The following is a 24,532-nucleotide window of genomic DNA, read 5'->3' as shown; positions in this document are numbered from 1 at the left end:
CAAAAACTGATCATACAAGTAGTCCATTTGACTTCTGCGCTATATAAATATTCTTGGCATTCGCCATTGCTCTCCTTGGCACGTTCATGAAAAAAGAGGAAACGTCTGATTCATAAACAAATCATTCTTTTTAGTAAAATCTTTTCAGTGAATCAACTTATTCTTTTTATAAAAACAGATTGAATTATTTGTTTATAAATCTGACTCAGTCGACCTGGTTCTCAAATTCAACTCACTGATTCAGTGATATGTTTGCAATTGTTAAACAGCACACTGAATGGGATTATCAGTGAATAATGACTTAAATTTCAGTCTATTCCTCACACAAAACTACTGTACGGCTTCAGAAGACATATAGCGGATGGGTTGTATGGAATACTTTTATGATGTTTTATTTTAATTGCATTGAATAGTGCAATTACAAGTGACAAGCACCATCAAAATTTCTCTTTTTGTGTTCCATGGAAATAAGAAATTCATACAGGTTTGGAACAGCCTCATTGTGAGTAAATGACAAGTGTTTTTTCTTTTTTTTTGGGTGAACTTTCCTTTAAACTGTATTTTATCTGTATTGATTCTGCACCTTTAACAACTATTGACACATTACTGTGTTGACATGTTATAATAATGTGATATTACTTTGTTCATGGTTTGAGTTTTGAGCCATTACACACATATAAAACATATTCAATTCCAATGCCAAAGTAAATACACTCTCAGCACCTTCACAGAGAGAGACTCCTTAGCCCTCATTTTCTATTCCTATATTACCCACTTACAGTGTTTAACCCCAATACAGAGGCATTTATCCCAGAGTGCCTCTTTATCCCCCAGGCTTCCTTTTCAGGCATTACTCTAGCGGTTGATGTGTTCTCCCAGTTTGCACACCGCAGGGTCAAACGTGCAACACACGAGTGCTTAAGCTGTTTTGGGGAGTGGTATTGTGAGGCGGTAAATTTGTTTGCAGATGGATGATGGGATTTGTAGTGCGTGGCTTTTCCCCTGGAGTTCAGGGACACTTGGATACATGAATGCCAAAGAGGAGATTAAAGAGAAGAGACACCCAGAGCTGTTTGCTTACATGCTCAGATGGCAAAAAAAAAAAATGTTTTTCTTTACAAGAAGACTATTAAGAATTCTCAACAAAAAAAAAAACACACAATTGTATCGAGCCTTTATTTTAACTTTTTTCTTCAGCTCAGCTTTTTAATAATGATTGAACAATATACATGTGTATATATACAGGGTTGCCAATATCTAGTGAACAGGATGACCAATGCCTAATATATAGTCAATTATATATGTTCATATTATATTATTATAAAATAAAAAATAAATGTATTATATAAAATATGAAATTTATTTCAGCTTTTTAAATTTAGTTAACAATAACAGCCCTGATCTGTATGATATAATTGAATTTTAAATTAAATATTCCATATAATTCCATTATATATTCATGTATATGACCATATAACATTTTATATGTTATAGATAGATAGATAGATAGATAGATAGATAGATAGATAGATAGATAGATAGATAGATAGATAGATAGATAGATAATTTCTCTCTCTGTGTGTAGGAAACTCTAATTGCATATATTTTGTCCTGCTTGTATCTAGCCAGTGTCCATCATTTTAAGGACAGCAGACACATTCACACAAGCAGTGAGCAAATTGTTGGTGTGAGCAACTGGCTCTGTGCCAGCACTCATTATCATATAGATCGTGTGTGTGTGTGGTTGTGGTCATACGGGTGTGTGTCACAACACTCTTCATTTTACTCCCCATTCGAAGCAGCGAGCCTCATTGTAAGCAATGTCGCCGTGCGTCGTGGAGAGGAACACGCCGGTTACATATGTAGCGTGGCCACTTGGCTTTGTCTGTGCAGTCATCGCATGCTGCCTGATCGGCCTCCTACGTGAGCCCAATCACAATGAGCTGATCATGTGATCACCGGGTTGGGGAGGGGGTCTTGTGTTCAACAGTATTACAACAGTGCCCTCTTGTGATCATATTTTTGGCCTGAAATTATGATTTCAATAGTATTATAACATGTTGGATAGATGTGCATGTGTAACATGCCTGGTTATGTGAATGGATTGAAATTTTTCTCCAGTCTTAAAAAATGTCCAGCTCAAATGAGGGCTTTCTGTGCACCTCGAGCTCAGACCCAGGTGATGCTGAGCCAGTTTGGGAACATTCATTCAGGGAGTCTGTGTTTAGCTGTGGGCGGCTCAGTGTGGGTTTAGCCACAGGCTACATCTAATTAGACAAGAGCACTGGACAGCCTTTCCATTTGATAGCAATTAGAGCTCTTCGTCAAACCACCAGCTGGAAACCTGTAGGTTGCGTGAGCATGTGTGTGTGTGTGTGTGTGTGTGTGTGTGCTAATGTTTGTGATCCTGGCCCCTGGTTTAAAACCCAGACTGCAGGGCGACAGTTGCCGTTCAAAAACAGATGGCAAATTCAAGGCTCGTTGGCAAGCGCCGTTCTTTTTTTTTTTTTTTTGTCTAATCGGTAACATTTCAGCTAATGACTTAATTAGCTATGCAAATTGACAAATCAGTGTGTGGATATTGTTATTTAGTCAAAAAGCCCACCTTAATGAATGAGAGTAATTAAGAAGCAGAGGGGTGGGAAGGACTGACGGTGACTCTGGGGTCTCAGCCAAACCCCTCACGAAACGACACGAGTCATCGCTCAAATAAACACAGATGCAACAGTAAAAGAGCTGAATCACGAGACAGGTTATGCAAAGTGAGCAGCTCCAGGAGTGTGAAGGGTACGAGGACTCGCACAGCTGGAAACCAGAAAATTAACAGGAAAACAAGGTGCACTTTACTTTTAAGGTTCAATTGGTTAACATTATTAGATAATGCATTAGATATCATGAACTAACAATGAACCATTTTATTTAATTTATTAATGTAGAATAATGCTAATTTATGCATTTACTATTGTTAATATATGAATGTTCACAATACATTAACTAATGTTAAAGGGTTAGTTCACCCAAAAATTAAAAGTCACAATGTGACTAAATTCCGAAGATGAACGAAAGTCTTATGTGTTTGGAACGACATGAGGGTGAGTAATTGATGACAGAATTTTCATTTTTGGGTGAACTATACCTTTCAATTTATATGGCTTAAAATATTAAATCTATTTTAAATAGTAATAATATTTCACAATATTCCTGTTTTCACTGTATTTTTGATCAAATAAATGTAGCATTGGTGAGCAGAAGAGACTTAATTCAAAAGCATTAAAAATATTGTACCGACCTCATACTTTTGAACGGGACTGTATGCATAACCACCATAATAAATGATGTAAAATTCATTGTTAGGTGATTGTTACATAAGCTAATGTTAGGAATTGACCTTATTTTAAAGTGTTGCTGGGATGATAGCACGTTTGCCATTTGCAGACATTTGAATTAAAAGCAAAACTGCATTTGAAATGCAATCACAATGATTAATAGGCACACTGACATTCAATTTCATTGCTTCTGTTGTAAAAAAAATATAATAATAATAATTTTAATGTCATACTAAAGTGTCACACACTACTACACACATTTCAGTTTAGCTTCGCCCAAATTATAACACTAAAGAACTTGACTGCATTAATATTTCATTAGAAACTTTTTTAATGCTTTGTATTTTAGATAAATTTATCTTAATTAAAAGCAACAAATGGAAAAGAAATGGTTTTTAAAATGTATTTTAGACATTTTAATTAAAAGCAACAAATCCAGTGGAAAAAATGCACATCCATTTGACTAGGTTTCTCTGCATTTCATCAGAACATTCTGATTAACAGTACAACGTGCAAAAAGATAACAAATAAAAGTGCTAAAAATATATTTGTACTCATTTATTTCCATGTGCATTTTTTCTTCTTGTAGCAGTAATTTGGTCAGCCTAAATTTACGGTTAGTCACTTTGCATTTTGACTGATTGATGTCTGATTATAAATGCACATGTCATTTATATTTGCCCACATTAATGCATCTCAGCAAAACGGATATGAATGCAGTCTACTATAACCACGCTAAATGCAAATTCACTTCCCCGATGCTAATGCTGGGACTCAAATAATCTGTTGAACTCTCTCTCTTACCTATAAGGCAAATATTGTTTGAGTTTCCATCCGTGTGTCTCATTTGTGTTTGCTCACTCATGTGGATTGTGGGGCTCCTAAACTTCCGTATGCTGATGTGGTTCTGTCCCATATGGATCTAATATTCTGTCCCCTTCAATATGAGATGGTGGGCAATCATACATAGACTCAGAATGGGAGCTAGAGGAATAGACAGAGGCAGACAGGTAGAGATAAAGAGCTCCCGTGCTGCAGCGTGTCGACACACGATCAACGAAGCGTGTGCTCCAGTTAACTGATCAGTTGAGCCTGAGAATTCAGAGAGGAAAGAACAGAAGACTTGTGCTGCACTAAAACAAAGGTCTGATATTGTCAAGCTGTGAATGGCTTAAAAATTGTAACTATCACACAATTGATTGCAATTAATCATGTCTGTATATTTAATATATTTTTAAATAATGTTTGTATATTGTATACATTTTATTTGCATTTATATATATATATATATATATATATATATATATAATGTATACACACACACATGCGCACACACACACATTATTTTAGCACATTAAAATACAATTTAAAAAGGTTGTAACTAATTAATCTCATCTAATCTTTATATATTTCATTGAATATATGTTTAATATACCATATTTAATACATTCTTTTTTAAATATAATGTTACTAATAATGTATATAAATATGTATATTTCCCAACCCTAGATTAAACATTTTATTTTATTAGGGATTACTGGTCACCGTCCAACATTGGTAGTGTTGATCTCGTTTCTGTTACAGATAGATTGCTCTTCATCTGTACCCAAAGTTTCTTCACAAGTATGAAACTTGTCTTTAATATTGTTGTTCTTTTGTTAGTTTTTTTTGACTGTGTCACTGTATTTATTGCAGGATGTGATGGTGGTAGGTGAGCCCACTCTGATGGGCGGGGAGTTTGGCGATGAGGACGAGCGTCTGATCACGCGGCTAGAAAACACACAATACGACGCCACCAACGGTCTGGACGATGACGACGACTTCACGAGCTCGCCGGCACTCGGCAACAACAGTCCCTGGAACAGCAAGCCGCCCACAGGGCAGGACAGCAAGCCCGAGAGTACGGCCTCGCAGCCCTCTCAGTAGGAGACAACATGCGCAATGTCCCGTTAAACCACCAGGGCGGCGCACTCTCTCTCTCTGACCTCACTTTTTACCCTCGATGATGTAAATCCCATGTCATGGTGTTACTGATGGTTCCACTCCGTATTTTGGGTAACATTTAGGAACTTCACTGACCAAACTTTGGCAGCAATATTTGCTCACTGGATTTTTTTTAAATCATCTAGCTAGGCTACAAAGCAGCGCAAGAAACGTGACTCTTGGAGGAACTTGACTTTATTAAGGCTGAATGAGGTCTGAATTAACAGAGACCTGAATTTGGGACAACTTTAGCCCAATAATCAATGTAAAAATAAAAACTACCGTCTGTCTCGCAGTTCATCACACATCTCCGTAATGACTTCAGTTGGCAACCACACTCAACGTCAACCAATGCTGAAGAGATGGTCATGTTGGCTGTCCTCTAACTGAAGACTGGAACTGCAGAGGCATCCACCGAGACCAATCCCTGAACATTTGCATTTTTATTGGAAATTGGTTTGGCTATTGTCTTCTTCCCTCTGCTTTCAATTAAAAGTGAACCGCCAAGCATTTCTTCAACACAACAGACTGTATTAACAAAGACAGCTTGTATAGAAGAAAAAACGTTGGCAGTTACCATTTACAGATTGTACTTTAATTCAAATATTCCTATTTGATTTCAGAGTCAATGTGTTATTTTATTAATTTGTGACTATTATGTGTTCTCCTCGTACTGTACCATCAAGATTAGGAGTTACTTTTTTGACAGGCAGGCACATATGAAAAGCATATTTGTCCATCTTTCGTCTCTCTCCCAATATTGACTTAATTTCAAAATGGAATACGTTATGTTTCTGCATGACATTTTGAAATCTGTAACATGTTTATTGCCAGACTTTTGAGGTCATGCTGGACTTTGGTTATCAGTTTGAAAGCACAGTAACCAGGGTTTTGACTTTGACAGTAAAAATGCATTCTGCTTCATCTGATGTCATTGAAGTCGACAGACCTTGATGTAAACGACAGCTGTTGTGACATTTACGAATTATTTGACTTTTTTTTTTTTTTTTTTATATGATGGATTTCATACTCAGGAATGAACACCATACTGAGAAATGAGAATGTTAAATACAGATCCACAAATATTCTGTTCATTAGCTTTAAATGAGTTGAAATAACATTCATTATGGCAAGCTTCACACTGCTTTTAATATGTATGAAAACAGCCCTTTTATCTGAAAATCATCATTCTAAAAAATGCAATGCCCTTTCAGCAAGTTATGTGATCATGTTTATACAGCTTTATGTAATTTATGTAGCTAGATACACGCACCTTTTTCCATATACTGTACATTGGATTTTTAAGTCCCTATAAAAGTTACAGTGTGCTTTAATGATTGAAAGGATGATGATGATTATGATGACAAAGAGCCAAATATTTCTTTTTTTAATTAGTTTCTTTGTTTCTGTACTTTATTACAAAGCTTATTTCCTGAATATTCTCAAAGCCTGAGATAATTCCAAAACCAACAAAATGACAAGACACAATATCTGCCACCCACCGTTTTATCCTTGTATTATTGAAACTCTGCACAGTTTGTAAAATATTTAGCAGAGGTGTTTTTTGTGTCATATCCAAAACTCTTCTATGTATGCTTTGCCATTTTGTGTGCCAATAAATTGTGCTTACAAAACGTTTTGCATCAATATTTCTGCCCCCTCTTACTCAAGGTTTACTTTGTCCCACACTTCTAAGCTCTATGTGTGTGTGTGTTGCTCTGGCCTGACTTATGGAATACCGCTGCACATCTCTCGTCGAAGTATTTATGTTTGTGACTACAATCTTCCTGAGTTCCTGATCTCCACTCTTCGTTCTTCCTCTTGTAGAGTCTCAAGAAAGTCTCAATAGCGCCACCCTGTGTTCAATATCACACACTGAGCACGCAGTAAAACATTTTTACTTAAAAATGCATTATGTTCCAGCTTGTATTATATTGTATATTTATAAATGTTTTAATATATATACATTTCAATTTTTAAAATGTATCCTTTTTCAGTAAATAAATTACATTTATTTTTTGGGGGGAAACTACTTAGAGTTAAGTATATATAAATTATTTGTGTGCTATAATTTCTATTGCAACTTCTGTGATATTTCTATAACGTGCTTATTCTGCATACTTTTATATGATCACAATTGTGCACTGTTTATCAAAAAAAAAAAAAAAAAATTTTTTTTTTTTTTTTTTGCACTGTTTATCAATATCACGTGTGCACAATGTGTGATGACGCCACAGCGAAGATGGCGGATTCGCTGGGTGTCGGGACGTCAGACGAAAAAGATTCCGAAAATGACGATCACAAAAGGGTCAAATGTTCCTGGGGTGATGCAGCGATATCGAGGAGGGCAAACGTATCTGGGTCGGCGGCGAAAATGACGGAAACTATCGGATTTTACGAGAAACCCGCCGTTAAAGACGAGCAGCACGAGCACTCAGGTGAGCTTGAGCATCTGTCAACTGACCTTCGCCTTTTGCTTCCAACGTGGCTTTAGTTTATCTGATTATACTAAATGGATATACCAGTCTTTTAATGTGGTCACATCTAAAGTGTTTACAATAATGTTTAGGTGAATACTAAGCAGTCACTGAAACCAGTTCTAAATTGTGTTAATTTAATGTTTACAGAAGGCAGATATGTTGTTGCATTCATTCAGATATCAACTTTTCTAGTCTCTGTGTCTAAAGTGCTCATGGGAAGCCTGAGTGGGTCATTTGAGGTCTTTGAATAATTTCTCTTAAACAGCCTGTCTAGTTCTGTTCCAAAGTAAACATGGTGTTAGAAACAGTCCCAGAGAGAAATATGCACTTAAAAGCTGACCGAGGGTCTCCTCTAGCTGTGCCCTATTTAGAGGATATGTATTTGCTATAAAGACTAAAGAAGATAAGTACTGCAATGAGTGGAGAAATTGGACTTTTTATTTTTTTATTTTTTTTATCTATCTAGGGGTATACATAAATGCCCGTTGTGATTTTGGGCATCTTAAAATCATTCCCCCTAAATCTGTTTACAAGTATCTGATGTTACAACTTAAATCATTGCATTGCAACTACCGGTAGTTACTTTTCAAATGCAGCATATGTAGCCTAATGTTGCAGGAAATATCAGGGGTGCAAACTCATCTTAACATGAGGAAACCAGCTTCGGGACTTGAACTTATGAGGGGGGAAAAATGTTGTGTGCGCTTTCTTAAATTCAAATAATGTTTTTACTTGTGTAGTTCAGTAAGCTTGTATTTTAAGTTAACATGAGCATTGACATTACTAAATAGATATAAAAGAATGTCTATTATCTGTTGAGAAGGCTGTCATCAGACTTTGCACTTTTCAGATGCCGAAAATGTCAAAATGTCTGGTTAGCCTTGCTATCACTATTATTTTTCTTTTACCACTTTCTAGTTCATTGGAATAATTATTTTGTCTGTTATGCATATGTTATGTTTGTAATTTTGCGATTTTTGCAGAAATGCTGAAATGTTGATCACCATTTTAAATGTTAAGCCTTTAATTTAATAGCATTGAACCCCTTATTTCCTCTGTACCCCCAGACCTGGATGACTCTGACGAGCCGTCTCTGTTGAGGTTCATGTGTGCCGAGCTGACCAGGGGCTACTTCCTGGAGCACAACGAGGCCAAGTACACAGAGCGGAGGGAAAGGGTGTACACCTGCATGAGGATCCCCAGAGAGCTGGAGAGGGTGGGTCCCACAATTCTTTTCTTTCTTTTGAGGTGGAACCTAAAGGAACACCTCAGCATGGTAACGATTCTGAAGTGTGACCCATGTGAATTGAGTAACTCCGAGGACAAATGGCTGCATTTTCAAATACGAATACAATACAACACATGTATTTCATGCATTGATACTTTTCCAAATATTTAAAGGGTTTGTTCACCCAAAAAATGAAAATTCTGTCGTCATTTACTCACCCTTGCGTCGTTCCAATCCCGTAAGTCTTTCGTTCATCTTCGGAACACAAATGAAGGTATTTTTTATATCTTTGACACTTCAAAAAGTTCATAAAGAGATTGTAAAACTAATCCATATGAATTGAGCGGTTCAGTCCAAATTTTCTGAAGATAATTTTTCTCACAATAAAAGTGTTTATTGCCACCAGATGGAGATATTGAGCTATTGAAAACAGATATTGAGTTATTGAAAGGGTTAGTTTGGGCCTTGAAAGTTGCATTGACGTTGCTGTCAATGGAGGGACAGAAAGCCTTCAGATTACATCAAAAAATATCTTAATTTGTGTTCTGAAGATGAACGAAGGTCTTATGGTTTTGGAACGACATGAGGGTGATTGATTACTGACAGAATTTCATTAATCAATAAGAAATCAATCACCCTTGAAGGATGGTCAAATACATTTATTTTATTAGCCTTATGGTAATGATTCATATAGTGTACTGTATGTCAGATTTCGTATTTTCTCATAGCATTTTTCCATTCACCTCAAGACCTCAGGATCACACTCGCACTACTCAGGTTTGTGTGTTATGTTGACAGCTGAGGTATGTGCACACAAAGACGGCTCTGTGACCCTGAAGTCGCACCGCCCCTCAAACCCTAGAAAGAGCTCAGCAAACTCTCCAAACACCAGTGAGACGACAGTCAAGTGCTCACCTGGAAATAGATTGTTCATTATGTTTCCAGTGCACAGATGAGAGGCTAGATCTGGAACTACTGATTCCTGGTCAGTACAGACAGACTGAAGACAATACAACCCAAAACCAGCTTTGCTGCTTCTCGTGTGCCACGCTTTTACAGGCTTTTCTGGAACTAACATCCACTCGGTCAATGTCAGCTGCGTAATAGATATCCACCTTCATTCAGAATGATTGCTGTCTGCCAGTGTGTTTTCTCTGAGCAGGTAAGGCTGATGCTTCCATCATCTCGCAGGGCTCAACTATAAAGATGGCTGATGGGCCCTGGTTGATGAAACTGTCACTTGACCGTATTGACCAGTATTTTGATGCCACTTTAGTTTACCCAACATGTTTGGTAACACTTTAGTTTAGGGTCCAATTCTCACTATTAACTAGTTGCTTATTAGCATGTATATTACTGGGATATTGGCTATTTATTAGTACTTATAAAGCACATATTAATGCCTAATTCTATGACCATATTCTACATCCCTTAATCCTACCCAATACCATAAACTTAACAACTACCTTACTAACTATTAATAAGCAGTAATTAGGAGTTTATTGAAGAATGAGTGCGAATTAGACCCTAATCTAAAGTCTAAAGTGTGGCCCATGTTTTTATGCTTTGCAAACTTCAACAGTGGATTTCGAGATTTTATTAATGACAGCTGAAGTTTTGTCAAAAATGTTGTCATATATTTACACTACCGTTCCAACACTCAATAAGACTTTTATATGTTTTTGTAAAAAGTGTCCTACGCTCATCAAGACTGCATTTATTTCCTAAAAAAAATACTGTAAAATAGTGAATTTTCAGCATCATTACTCCAGTCTTTAGTGTCACATGATCTTTTAGAAATCATTCTAATATCCTGATTTGGTTCTGAAGAAATCTCATTATTATCAATGTTGAAAACATTTGTGCTGCTTAATATATTTTCTGATACATTTGTTTTTTAGGATTCTTAGGAGGATTATAATAAATAGAAAGATCAAAAGAAATTGAAATCTTTTGTAACATTATAAATGTTGTTACTGCCACTTTTTGATCAATTGAATGCATCTTGCTGAATAAAAGTATTACTTTCAATGTAATGTAATGAAAAATATTTTACTTTTTTATTTTAATAATTTGTTTGTCTATAAATTTGTAGTGATTACCGAGCTACATAACTGTATTAGTTCACGTTATTATTGCAAAATATATATAAATAAAAATATTTTATTTTTATTTATTTGCTTTTTTAAATTTTTTTTTTAGAGAAACCGTAAATGTAATTACAAATTCTGACATATAAAGGATATGTAGTTTTATTGAGAGGTCTGTAAAAGTATTGGCCTTTTATTTTTGTTGCCTTTTTTTGAGAGGGTTCTAGTGGTCTGTGTTCATCTCCCAACAGGCACTCCTTATTTTATTGCTGCTGGTAAAAACTGTCCCTCAGGATTCGCACTCAGACTTTAAAGAGCCAGTTGTTTGTGGTGTATGTTAACGTTTTAATTCGTTCTTAATGGTCGTTCTCTGAAACGAAGGAGTGCCTTCTGAAGATGAAAAATATTTTAAGGTTACGGAGTGCTGGCAGACATATTCAAAGCCTCCTTCAACACATTACACGCCTCGGTGCGCTCAAGCATGTAACGCATCAGGATTCAGGGCCAAGGGGTTTCTCAGTATGATGTCAGTGCGGTTTCTGTATAACATGACCGAATGCGACTAAACAAATGGATTTCTGGTTTGCATATTGCATATGCGAGTGCATGTGCTAACAGCTCTGTTTGTGTCTTCCTACAGTTGATGATCTTCGGGGTCTGCCTGTGTCTGGATGCCTTTCTGTACGTGTTCACTCTGCTACCCCTGAGAACTCTACTGGCCTTCCTGAGGGTGTTGACGATACCTTGCTGCGGCCTTGGGTAACACACACACACACACACACACACACACATACAAAACTCATTTATCTTCAAAAAGATATACTGCCATTAAAAGTGTGAGGTTGGTAAGATTTTTTTATGGTTTTGAAAGTCTTATGCTCACCAAGGCTGCATTTATATGATCAAACATACAGTAAAATATTATTACAATTTAAAATAACTGTTTTATATTTAAATATATATATATAAAAATGTAATTTATGAATTTATGAAGTTTATAATTTATGAAGCCCCACCCCCATACACATGGTTCGACTGAATTTTTAGCATCATTACTCCAGGATTCAGTGTCTTCAGAAATCATTCTAATATGCTGATTTGGTGCTCAAGAAACATTTCTCATTATTATCAATGTTGAAAACGTTGTGCTGCATAATATTTTTGTGGAAACTCTCATACGCTTTTAGGGTTCTTTGATTAATAGAAAGTTCAAACGAACAGCGTCTTTTGTAACATTATAAATGTATTTACTGTCACTTTTGATCATTTGAATGCTTCCTTGCTGAATAAAAGTGTTTCTTTAAAAAACAAAGCAAACTTTTGAACAGTACACTGTCAAAAAAATGTGCAAAAACAGCTTGTCAATGGGGCAGTACCCTTAAAATTACAACTTTGTTCCTTGCCTACCCCTAAAGGTGCATTTTAGTAGCTTAAAGTAGTAATATGTATCAAAGTATACTTATGTACAGTTGTACACATATCCTTTCACGGTATACTCCATTTGACATGTACGCATACACATCTCTTGCCACAAGTTATAACCCATATGCACATCTTTATAATCTTTTAAGCTAGAGTTTCGTCTGTGGAAAAACATTGCTAACATTAGCATTTCAATTTCACAGGTAAATTAAGGAGTGTCACATTTTACAATCTGACAAACAACAATCATAAAGGACAGTATCATAAATGCAGTGAAGCCAAGTGTCTTCAAACAACAAGACACATGAAATTAGTGTATTTAGCATTGACCCACCTTTACTTGGAAAATATTTGCAACTGCACATAAAAGTTGTTAGAAGCATTGTGAATAATTTCAGAATCAGATTGTGACACGTTTTTTTTGCGTATGTTCGTTCCCTGAATCACATGTACGCACATTGGAGGAATGATCGTAAGATGTGTAGGACAGTTTCTACGCAATATTTTATAAATGAAGCCCCAAATCTTGCTCTCTTCTCATTGTGCTTTGATAATGCCATGTTCATAATGAACAATTGTGTATTGACATTTCCTCATATCAGAGTGCGCTAAAGTGCCTAATGTGTGCCTCTCCCTCCTCCCTTCAGCGCTAACGTTTGCCCTTATTGCAGACGGAGCAGGTAGGACGCCTGCCTTCACCGACTGTGACCCATTCTTCATTCTGTTTGATCCATGTTTTTTACATAACGAGCATGTCACTGTAGCATTTGCCAGCCTGGTACGGTGTATATGTCACTGCCCATGATAACTCTCTTCATTGAATGGTTTAGCTTACGATATGATGGTGCAGTCATTTTAATTTTAAATGTCAGCTGCTGGCAAGTGAAGTGGTTTTTGAACTGTTAAGTGTCTAGTCTGGCAGTGGTTGTGTTTCATTTCTGTAGAGTGTGACTTGAGTGTGTGTCTGGCACCTGGACGACATTGAAGTGCTACATGCCATCCTAACTGAAAATATAGTTTGGTAAATTTAGTTATTTAGTTTAAGCTGGTTTATCTTGTTGTCTAACCACCTGCCATAACCAACAAGCTAGACTAACTTGGTGGCCACCTAAGATCAGCAATCCACTATAGGCTGGTTTATACTGTTAAAATGTGTTTTTTCCTCTCTCTGGTGCATTTGGTGACGATCTCTCGAGTCATAGCAGCTTTTCCCTTTGCTTTATCAAACAGCAAAGAGGTTTAACTGGATCCTCAGATCTATAACTACGCTTTAAGATTGTATTAATACCTCACGGTCATATCTCCAGCACTAGGAGATTGTTAAAAAATATTTCTATTTAAATATAATTGAAGAGCTTACAAGTCACACTCCTGTTTTGGTAAGATCTTGATTAAATTTACTGCTACTTTTAGGATCCTTCACAAGGGATGAGACCTTTCAGTAGCCTTTGAGATGTTACTGTTCATTTGCACCATTCAACATTAAAATTCTGCATCTCATTACCTCAACATTATTCTAGGATAGAAACGCCTTCTTACACTTAAGCCTGGCACTGTAGCACAAGCAGAAGCTCTCGCAGATAAAAGGCTAATATCAGTATGTGCGCAGTCTTTGCTTACATAGAGACAGATTTCATATCCCAGCTGTCACCCATTTGAATACTTTCTATGAGTTTCTTGTGTAAAAATGTAAATATTTTAAAGACAGAAAGAAGTTTATTTGTGCTATTTCATTTTATTACATGGCTTGGTTGAATTCCAATGTAGAATGCGAAGTATAACACACCGTTGCCATGAAAAACAGAGCGTTGCTTTGGACGCAGGATTCTAACCGTAGAGATGGAACGGACTATTTTCTTTAGCGGAAGCAATACAATCGTTTTTAAATCAATAAACTCCTTTTTAAATCAATATTTTGTGTCAAATTATTGATTTATTTGGTGGGTAGCTTCGCGTCGGTTTCCCGATCAGCCTGTTGGGGTTGTATTCGCTATAACAACCGCCTCGCTCTACATTATCCCTTACATATTGTTTATTGTAGTGGCAAATGTAATTTCTCTTATGTATTTTGGTAATGTAGTATTTGAGTTGAAGTTATACTCAGAAAGTAAAGAAATTCTGCTTTGTCATTTAAATATATATATATATAAATAAAAATAATTAACATTATCAGCAGATAATATTACAAATATTAAATATAATATTTAACAAGGATGCTTTAAAGTCCCCCTGTAGTCAATAATTGTATCCCTTAAAACTCATCTTTGATCACCAAAATGACTAATTTAAACGTTTTTTCTTTGAAAAGAAATTCGGTCCCACTTTATATTAAGTGGCTTTAAGTACTACGTACTTACATCAAATATAAGTACAATGTATTTATTGTGTTCATGTTGTATTGTAAAACACTTTAGCTGCTGTTGAGGTGTTATACGGGTAAGGTTAGGGACAGGTTTGGTGGTATGGGTTGGTTTAAGGGTGGGTTAAGGTGTGAGGGAAGAGTCAACAGTGTAATTACAAATGTAATTACATACATTAATTAAATCTGTAATTAAATGGAGGTATTTCCAAAATATAAGTACAATGTAAAAACATGTATGTACACAATAAGTCCATTGTATCAAATTATTAATTTTCAATGTAAGTATATAGTACTTAAAGCCACTTGATATAAAGTGGGACCAAAAATTCTTCATGCTTAAAATAGCTTGAATGTAACTCTGCACCCTTGCCTCAATTAGTATACGTGGTTCAATAAATATACAAATTAGCCCCGCCTCCACTCACTCACACCAGTTCCGAGATCCACTCTTTGACGATCACACGTAGACATGATTGGTTACAAGGTAGTTTGTGACATCAGAAACACCAGTGATTACAAATCGCGTTTTTTAAACTGTCTTTGGTTCACTGCAGTTTTAAGGAGAAAATACTCAGTATGTAATGGTGTTGATGGCTTGTCTTAAAGCATATTAAAAATACCACATAGACAGATAAACAACATTAAAAGCTTGATTTTCACCACAGGGGGACTTTAAACAGAAGTGACAGTAAAGATGTTACAAAATATTTCTATTTCAAATAAATGCTGTTCTTTTGAATTTTATATAAAGAAACCTGAAAAATATGTATCACTGTTTTCACAACAATATTAAGCCACACAACTATTTTTAACATTAATAATATGAAGTTTTAAAATAAAATAAAAGTTCCACAAAAAAAAAAAGTTTTTCCTATCATATTAGAATGATTTCTGAAGGATCATGTAACACTGAAGACTGGAGTAATTATGCTGAAAGTTCAGCTTTGCCGTCACAGGAATACATTACATTATAAAATATATTTAAATAGAAAATAGTCATTTTAAATTGTATTAAAATTTCATTTTGATCAAATAAATGCTTCCTTGGTGAGCATAAGGGACTTCTATCAAAAACATATACGTATATATTCCTTAGCTTTCTGTTGCTAGTTCTCAGTCTTGCCGTTTTCCTTAGGATTATTATGTAGATTCATCCTCGTGAGTGGGAGTGTGATGCCTCAAGTGAAAATGAAAAATCTGTCAAGTTTTTCCTTTTTTATTCTCCTTCCCACACCCTGGTTGCAGGATCTCTGCACACCTCTAAATCGCTGCTCTGCTCCTCAAATAAATCGGATACCTTCTGTTCATTTGTCTACTGCTGAAAGTGTCTTAACTGTGTGAACTAAGCAAGGTGTGATAGACGTCAGTGTAAACCGATGTTATATTTGTTATATTTTCTCATTGTCTGTACATGAAGACCATACATCAGACATCTGCATGGGTTTTGAGTTGTTCCTTGATGTTTTTTTCCATCTGGGAGTTTCTCCAACTACTGTCACTTTCGACCTTGTGATGTTTATTAACTCATTTTAAACACACTTTTCAAACTCTGCTAATTTGTTTTCAAGATGCACAGAAAAACAATCATGTAAATCCTTTTCACACACTAATCGTTGAATATTTCATGTGTTTGCATCATTATCGTTGTAAAAATTCAAATAGGTTTTCATATTTAATTATTTAAATCTATGTCTTGGACGTTATAATGCAAATAATGATGAAGCCATTTTCATTTTGATGTGACATTCAAGAGTGTTATTCCCTGGACTGTAGTTGAAGAAATGCCCATCTGTGTGTTTCTCTAATTTGAAAGAAAGCCAAAGCTTTTCTTCATTGCGGTGGTGTTAGTGTGTAATCATTGCTTTTGGCCTCATTTTGTAAACTCATAAGTTTTATTTATAATTAATGTATTCAGTAAGCTTTCTCTGCAGTTTGTTCTGACTCCCAGGCCTGTTTAATACACTTCTGCTGTGTGTGTTTGTTTTTACCAGTGGCTCTCGGTTCCTGCAGCCGGCTCAGGTGTGTGACCTGCTGAAAGGTTTAATCATGGTGCTTTGTTACTCCATGATGCACTATGTCGACTATGCTATGATGTACCACCTGATCCGCGGCCAGTCAGTCATCAAACTCTACATCATCTACAACATGCTGGAGGTATCGAGCTGCTCTTTTGGATCATGTTATTAAGAAATTGTTCACCCAAAAATGAAAACTCTATCCACACTTGGTTCGTTTCAAACCTGAATTCTAAACACATGAACAAATTTTCTCGCAGCATTTATATATATAGCAAAAAGCAGCATACAGCTTTGGAACGACATCAGGGTCTGTAATTAATCACATTTTCATTTTTGAGTGAACTATTCTTTTAAATATCTGTGTCATTTCATCTCTCAGGTGGCAGACCGTCTATTCTCTTCTTTTGGGCAAGACATTCTGGACGCTCTCTACTGGACGGCCACTGAGCCAAAGTCACGGAAGAGAGCCCACATTGGAGTCATCCCTCATTTTTTCATGGCTGTCTTCTATGTCTGTATCCTTTTTAGTCTACAGTGCTTAGGATACTTGAGACAATTTTGATAATGCATATTAGAACCCATTTGATCAAATTTTTCATGATGTGTCATAATTTAGTATAGGTATCATTATTCTTTAATTCTATATTAATGTTGAAAGAGGTGTGGTGTAATTTCCACAAACCCTAGTCATATTTCTTATCAAAACAGAATGTCCTGTCTGAGCTTTCAAGATTCTGATATAAATAATATTCTGTTGAATCTGATTCCAATATACTGCAACTTGTAGCACCATAACGTAATATCCATGACAAAAGTAGTTCAATATAATTGTTTTCCTCAGTGAATATTTGTCTCAGTTCTGCATTCCATCCTCATCATGGTCCAGGCCTCTACTTTAAATGTGGCCTTCAACTCGCATAATAAATCTCTGCTCACAATTATGATGTCTAACAACGTAAGTGTACACACACACACAAACTCATTCTGCAAACGGCAGAATCTTTAAATCTCAGTTCAAGAACTATTGTCACTATATACATTTAGAATTTTGTAATCATGGTTTTTACAGGCATGTGTTCATGTTTCAGTTTGTGGAAATCAAGGGAAGTGTGTTTAAGAAGTTTGAGAAGAACAACCTCTTTCAGATGTCTAACAGCGGTGAGTCTTAAAACCAAGTTATATATATATATATATATACACACACTCTGTTGCCTTATATCAACTTAATGCACCCTTGATTAATAAGAGTGTTATTTTTCTTATTTGGCAAGGGTGCATTAAGTTAATCAAAAGTGACAGTAAAGACATTAATAATGCTACAAGCATTTTCCATTTTGAATAAATGTTGTTCTTTTGAACATTCTATTCATCATAGAAAAACAAATGTGTGTCAGTTTCCATGTTTCGACAAAAATATTAGTTATATTAACCAATATAGGTTATAAGAAGAAAGGTTTCTTGAGCACCAAATCAGCATATTAGAATGATTTCAAGGATCATATGAAAATGATTACTGGTCAAATGGCTGAAATTGATTTATTATGTTCATGTACCATGCTATTTAATTTGCTGCAAAGAATATTTTGTTATAACCATGCAAAATGTCCAATAAATAATGGTCATACCCTTTTTGTTTGTGCAACACATGGTTTTAATGTAGATTATACACAGTCAGGAAATATTACAGCAGTGTGCGTCAGTTGTGCTTATTCAAAATTACTACCAAGCTGTACATTATTATAATCACTTAGAGACTCTTTGATCGACAAGCAGGTGAAGTTGTGTGTGGGCTTACTCAGAAACATGATAGCATCTTTTTGAAATGCTAATCAAAGCTCACAAGAGCTTTCTGATAACGCTCTGTTGGATGCTGACAGGCTGTGGTGCGTTTGAGGTCCTCTTTCCTACAGAGCCCATCCTTTTATGAATACTGTAATCAGCACCTATTCTGCCTTCTGCTGTTTACTCTCTCCCCACCTTCAAATGGCCACTAAGCCTTGTGGTCGTCCATTTAAGTCTTTGTGATGGAAGAAATCCTCAAGTTACTGTTCATACACAATCTGCATGCGTCGTACGGATTACCATCCTTTGAAGTCCTACAATCTAAAAGCTTTATTTATTGACCGTGGTTTCCCCTCACATTTTGCAGAGAGAGTGGCTTTGAGAATATACTGTATAAGATGTGCAGACATTGTTGCTCATGTGTTGGGTTTATATTTCTGTCTTACAGATATCAAGGAACGGTTCACCAATTACATATTGCTCCTCATCGTGTGCCTGAGAAACATGGAGCAGTTTTCATGGAACTCAGGTCTCGATTATGACTCTTAATTATTAAAGCTCTTAAGATTAAAACTATTCTGGATTCTAAAAGGCAGACATTTTTAAAGTAGAATCTATTTTCTTTTTAGTCTAGTAGTTGGTTTATTGTAGTGCCAGAATGAAGCTTTTGGATCCTTGGCATCTTTATGAGGCAGATCCAGGCAGATTCATAATGACTGTTATACTTACTTAACCTACTATTTCAAAAATGCTTGGTTAATCTGTTAATAGTTTTAATATTGCTTGCAGATCACCTCTGGGTTCTGCTTCCTGATGTCTTCATGGTAATCTTGTCTGAAATTGCGGTTGACGTCGTCAAGCATGCCTTCATCACAAAATTCAATGACATCACAGCTGATGTGAGAGCCACAGATTTGTAATTTGTTTTTCAAAGATAATCGATTTCAAGACCACAAGTACATATCAAGTGTGCCATTCTAGACAGGGCCATAAATTGCACTAGAATATACACAAACACAGGCACCACATATTAACTTTTCATTTCCATCATGTTCTTTAGGTCTACAGTGAATATAAAGCCAGCTTGGCCTTTGAACTTGTCAGCAGTCGACAACAAAATGTAAGTGATCATTTATCGTCTGATTTGTGAATGTAATATGTAATCATATGTATTTGTAAATACTTTATTTGAAAAAGAAATCTGACAGCACTAGTATCTGTAAACAGCATAAAATGGCAAAAAAAGTTAGAAAATAATAGAATACAAATGTGGTTTATTCACGGACAGGCGTACACAGACTACAGCGATTCAGTGGCGAGAAGGATGGGCTTCATTCCCTTGCCTCTTGCTGTACTGGTGAGAAAATCTTTTCACTTGTTTAGCTACTCCTGTTATTTGAATTTTAGAGTATAGAGTATCATGTTGTTAGATTACTAACATGCTTATTCCAAACTGTAAAATGACACATTAAACAACAAATTATATATTACTGATATGTGATACTGATACTGAGGATACGGTTTTGTTTTCATCTCCTTCAGTTGATTCGGGTGGTGATGAGCTCAGTGAAGATCCAGGGCGCTCTCTCATCTGTCTGTCTGCTCCTCTTTTATCTTGGGTAAAATCAATTACCTAATAGTAGGCATCACATAATGTTAGATTTTTACTGCATAACTCACCGTGCAACCCAATATCGACAGACCTAGTGTTTGATTGTTTTGTTTTCCTGCTGAGTTTAACATACAGTCTGTGAACGGATTCTGAGAACAGTTTTGGGCAGTAGAACAAATACAAATACAAACTACATTTCTTAGTAGAGGTGGTTGTGCCAGTGTAGTTTTCAAATCATGTAGTGAAAGTAGGGGTATTTTTTTATACATTATTGTTCACATTTTGGGGTCAGTAATGTAAAGAAATGAATACTTTTATTCAGCCAGGATGCATTGAATTGATACTAATTTATAGTAAATACCATCCTAACATTTCAAAAGATTTCCATTTCAAAAAATGCTGACAGAAAAGTACCATGGCTATCACAAAACATATTAAGCAGCACATCTGTTTTCAACATTGATAAAAATAAGATTTTTTTTTCTTGAGCACCAATTCAGCATATTAGAGTGATTTCTGAAGGATCATGTGACACTGAAGACTGGAGTAATGATGCTGAAAAATTAGATTTGCCATCACATGAATACATTGTTAAAATATATTAAAATAGACATTTATTTTAAATTGTAATATTTCACAAAATTACTCTTCTTGCTGTATTTTTTATTAAATAAATGTAGCCATGGTGAGCATAATAGACTTCAAAAGCATAACAAAAATCTTTCCGACCTCAGACTTTTGTGTACACGTTAGTGTATTTTAAGTTTTACTAAAACATTTCTTAATGTAGTGAGGTGAGCTGTAATGTAGTCTGACCTGCTACTTTCGCTAATTGTTCTGTGGAGTAGTTTGTAACATTTTGCCAATATTTTGTGAGTAGTCTGCCTGAAACAAGCTTGTAGTTGCAGGTTTTAGCTTTAATCTTTTTAATTGTTTGATCTGATTCTGCAGATTGATAACACTGAAAGTACTGAATAGTATAGTTATTCTGGGAAAGTCCTGTCGATATGTGAAAGAAGCTAACATGGAGGGTAAGCTGTTTGAAAGACCGACTGCTCAAACCTCAAAGCAAACTCCCAAGAAAGCCAACCCTGCCAAATCTCCCCCACCCTCAGGTAACACCAAGTTATTGTTCAGACATTCTGTCGTTCTGTTCTGAACACATGATGTTTGTGTGGAGAAGAATCATGTTGCTTTTCTGATTTGTTTCTTTACCTCTGTTTTTAGCTGAACCTGAAGTTCAGCGGCCCTCCACCTCCATCACCAAACAGCCGCCCCCCAGAGCGAAGCCTTTTCCCCCGGCTCCACCCCCTGTAACTGAGGTGACCAGTGATCCGCCCCCAGATTCTCCCCCTAAACCAGAGGAGAGCAGCAGCGAGACACCACAATCTACTGAACTTAAACACAGAACCACAAATAAAGATCTGTTGGAGATCGACCGCTTCACAATATGCGGCAACCGAATCGGGTGAACTTTAACCCCATCACCACAGTAACTGCTCAGGAACGAAAGTCGAGGAGACTCAGGAGTATGAGTCTGACATAATTGCGAGGGGCTTTCGAGTGAGTTCTTCAGAGGTTGCTACTATTTATCTCTAACTGAAAAATGAATCTGCTTCTATTCCTGTGGAATATCTACTAAAGGAATCAGATCGAGTGCGTAAAGCATTTCAAATCAAAACAAAGAATCTGTTCACCCTCGGCAGGCTGGCATATCACATGGAACAGAATCTAGTAAATGTTGCTCTAGGACATGTTTGTCTCTATTTTTATCCGAGACAGAACATATTAAACAATTAATGAGGCATGAACGTCTCACAAACTAGACTCTTCCCACTCAAAATTTGTCTGAGTAGAAACTAAAAAACATGAATTATGTATTTATTTTTAAACACTTAAAAAAACATTTACTAATTCACATCTGATTCAAATTAATAGATACATTTCTACATATTGACACTTTTGGCTTTGCCAATAATGCTGCCATTAGATTTGTTCAGTCTGCCAAATGTGTTTTAGAAGTTGTAAAGGTGTTATTTGGTTAGATACATTACTGTGTTTTTTCATTGTTAATTTAAAAGAAAGGGAAGGTTTGCCTAGCCTAACGCCAGGCTGCTTGATAATTTAGCTCTGTATAATATACAAGGTGCCAATCCAGCAGACTTAACTTTGCACTGATTTGCCATATTGTCTTAAGCGCTACAGAGTATTTTTGTTTTGTTTATGAGTATGATATTGACCTGTTAACACCAGCTATGAAAGAGCAAATAACTGTTTCATATGAAGTGTAACATAAAATAGGAGGGTTTTTTTTGAATGCACATTATGTATTTTGAAGAATCATCTGTGACCAATCACATACTGAGAGACTATATTGTTTGGTATAATTATTTTGTTGTTTTAAATGTAAGTAAAGTATTATAGAGTAATTAATAGTTCAATATCATGTTTATACTATTTTATAATGTTGCTTAGAAGTTGATTTAGCAATGAGAAAAGTTGAATGTCAATCTAAGTCCGTACAGCCTGTCTAGAAATTACCTCCGGTATACAGTCATGTGGTGCAGAGGTACCAAAAGCCAAGTGACTTGAAATGGATATTCCGTCATTGACTTTTGACTGAAACTGTTTTTTAATAACTTAATAGAAGCGTTCCTGCCATGTTTTGAAATGTGTGTCATTTGCATTTCAGTATATTGTATTTTGTTCTGTTATCATTGTAAATATTGGATGACCATTTTTTGAAAAGATTCTGAACAGGGTTGCACAGGTTGTTGTCCTTATTGTTTTTAAAATGTACCATAATGCTAAAAAGTGGTTTCATACATAAAGGGTGACGACTAAACTTTTTATGTAATGCCATTTTTGGGATGGCAAATAAAAGTTGTTTTGCAATATGTGCCTTTTGTTTTTTTGACAGTCATCTCTTGAATTTCGGTGTCCAATATTATGTCCATATTGTTTTGTTGTCTTTAGGTGAAATTTTATATAAATTTATTAGGAAAAGTGTGTATTTTTCTCTTGTATGTTACGTTTTTATTCACCTTTTAGTTTTGTCAGTCCATGTTATGCTCTGGTTTAAACTGTATCAGGCAGCCTGAGACCGTAATCTGCCTCTTTGTGACCTTCTCTCCTACAGAATTCACAGACTAATGAACAGCTAGTAAATCCGCCGCCAGCATCTCCATGATGTTCATGAGGTAATGTTCGCCTCCCTTACACCCACCACAAACCTCCCTGTCTTTCACCATCATGATCTACAGATACCAACTTACCTACTTGACGCTTAGACATACAGTGGGCGCGGAGGAGGTAGAGCAGGAGGTTGTTTCTAAGGCAACTCAATGGCCATTTGGCTTTAGAATAAAGAAATCCTCTTGTAATTTTACTCTTGAGTATCTATCAAGTATATATATCCTTAATAGTATTTTATCTCAAAGTATGTGTGTTAATGAGAGTATTTTGCTGGACTACCCAGTGTATTTGCCCACTGATGCGACCATGGTAATCTGTAATCTTACTGTTTGCCATGTCGGAAAAGAATTGTTTCTTCTCCAAACAGATCGTCAGGGTTTTGACACTGTTGGATTTTGCCTTTGTTCGGCAATGTCTGACACACAGAACATTCTGCAGCCATTGCATTCTTTACAGAATCCTTTAATCCACTACAAGAAAGAGAATGTAATCATGTGGATTCCAGCTCTGATATCATGTACTCCCAGCATTCTGAACCTTCCTCGCATTCTTTATGATTTAAGCAGTTGTTTCCCCAGAGTATAGTGAAGGAATAACATTCCTGGTGGTAAATGAAAGGCCATTTGCTGTAGTCTGGTAGATTTTGATCCCATTGGCTTTTTGGAATTGCACAGTAAGAGGTGACCAAGTTATGAATGATAACTGTTATCTTAACATAATGCTGTCACGTTAAATTGGTCTGTGGTGATCGATGAATTAGTTCAGTAGTGTAATAAATTACTCTCCATGTATCGGCCTATATGAATGAAATACATGAAGTACTTTCTGTTCTTGTTTGTTTTCAAGCCTTTAATGCCTTAAAATCTGAGAGAAATCAAATGAGTCATGTTGTAGGAGATCTGAGCCCACTCAGTGGGTGAACTTATTTGGCTAACACATGAAAAGCTGAGAAAGTAGATAAAATTCAGAAGTTTGAAATAAACATCATCCATGTGTGTTGCTTATAATACCATCCATATATTCCCTGTGCAGCA

General features: G+C 35.9%; 2 protein-coding genes across 4 annotated transcripts in view; both read left to right on the top strand.

Moving 5' to 3' along the window:
- Nucleotides 1–6,954, top strand: part of ldb2a (LIM domain binding 2a) — a 57,793-nt gene extending 50,839 nt beyond the window's left edge. Inside the window, exon 9 of one of the 2 annotated variants that reach the window (XM_079892400.1) lies at nucleotides 5,022–6,954. In XM_079892400.1, coding sequence (XP_079748526.1) covers nucleotides 5,022–5,252 — 231 coding nt within the window. In that variant the 3' untranslated portion in view covers nucleotides 5,253–6,954. The remainder of the gene's footprint in view (nucleotides 1–5,021) is intronic. The other variant, XM_079892401.1, reaches the window with a different exon arrangement.
- A 572-nt stretch (nucleotides 6,955–7,526) lies between these two features.
- tapt1a (transmembrane anterior posterior transformation 1a) lies at nucleotides 7,527–23,314 on the top strand. 2 transcript variants are annotated; one of them, XM_079892950.1, is made up of 15 exons: nucleotides 7,527–7,747; nucleotides 8,857–9,005; nucleotides 11,748–11,866; nucleotides 13,177–13,209; nucleotides 16,883–17,045; nucleotides 17,289–17,424; nucleotides 17,767–17,864; nucleotides 17,998–18,067; nucleotides 19,140–19,220; nucleotides 19,481–19,590; nucleotides 19,752–19,811; nucleotides 19,980–20,048; nucleotides 20,234–20,310; nucleotides 21,255–21,418; nucleotides 21,531–23,314. In XM_079892950.1, exons 1-15 carry the CDS (start codon nucleotides 7,528–7,530, stop codon nucleotides 21,773–21,775), a joined length of 1,794 nt encoding a protein of 597 aa, XP_079749076.1. In that variant the 5' UTR covers nucleotide 7,527; the 3' UTR covers nucleotides 21,776–23,314. The 2 variants fall into 2 exon arrangements, with proteins under 2 accessions (XP_079749076.1, XP_079749077.1); XM_079892951.1 differs by lacking the exon at nucleotides 13,177–13,209 and having other exon boundaries at nucleotides 7,529–7,747.
- The last annotated feature ends 1,218 nt before the right edge of the window (nucleotides 23,315–24,532 follow it).

Source organism: Squalius cephalus, assembly GCF_949319135.1.
Source record: "Squalius cephalus genome assembly, chromosome: 14".
Taxonomy (NCBI): Eukaryota; Metazoa; Chordata; class Actinopteri; order Cypriniformes; family Leuciscidae; genus Squalius; species Squalius cephalus.
Note: the sequence above shows the minus strand (reverse complement) of the source record. Positions and strands in the feature narration are given on the sequence as shown.

Bases quoted from the DNA above. Each gene is read 5' to 3' on its own strand.
- tapt1a (XM_079892950.1), top strand. From the start codon at position 7,528: ATGTGTGATGACGCCACAGCGAAGATGGCGGATTCGCTGGGTGTCGGG. The intron at 11,867-13,176 runs GTAACACACACA...TCCTCCCTTCAG, and splicing joins ATACCTTGCTGCGGCCTTGG to CGCTAACGTTTGCCCTTATT. The intron at 19,591-19,751 runs GTGAGAGCCACA...CATGTTCTTTAG, and splicing joins TCAATGACATCACAGCTGAT to GTCTACAGTGAATATAAAGC.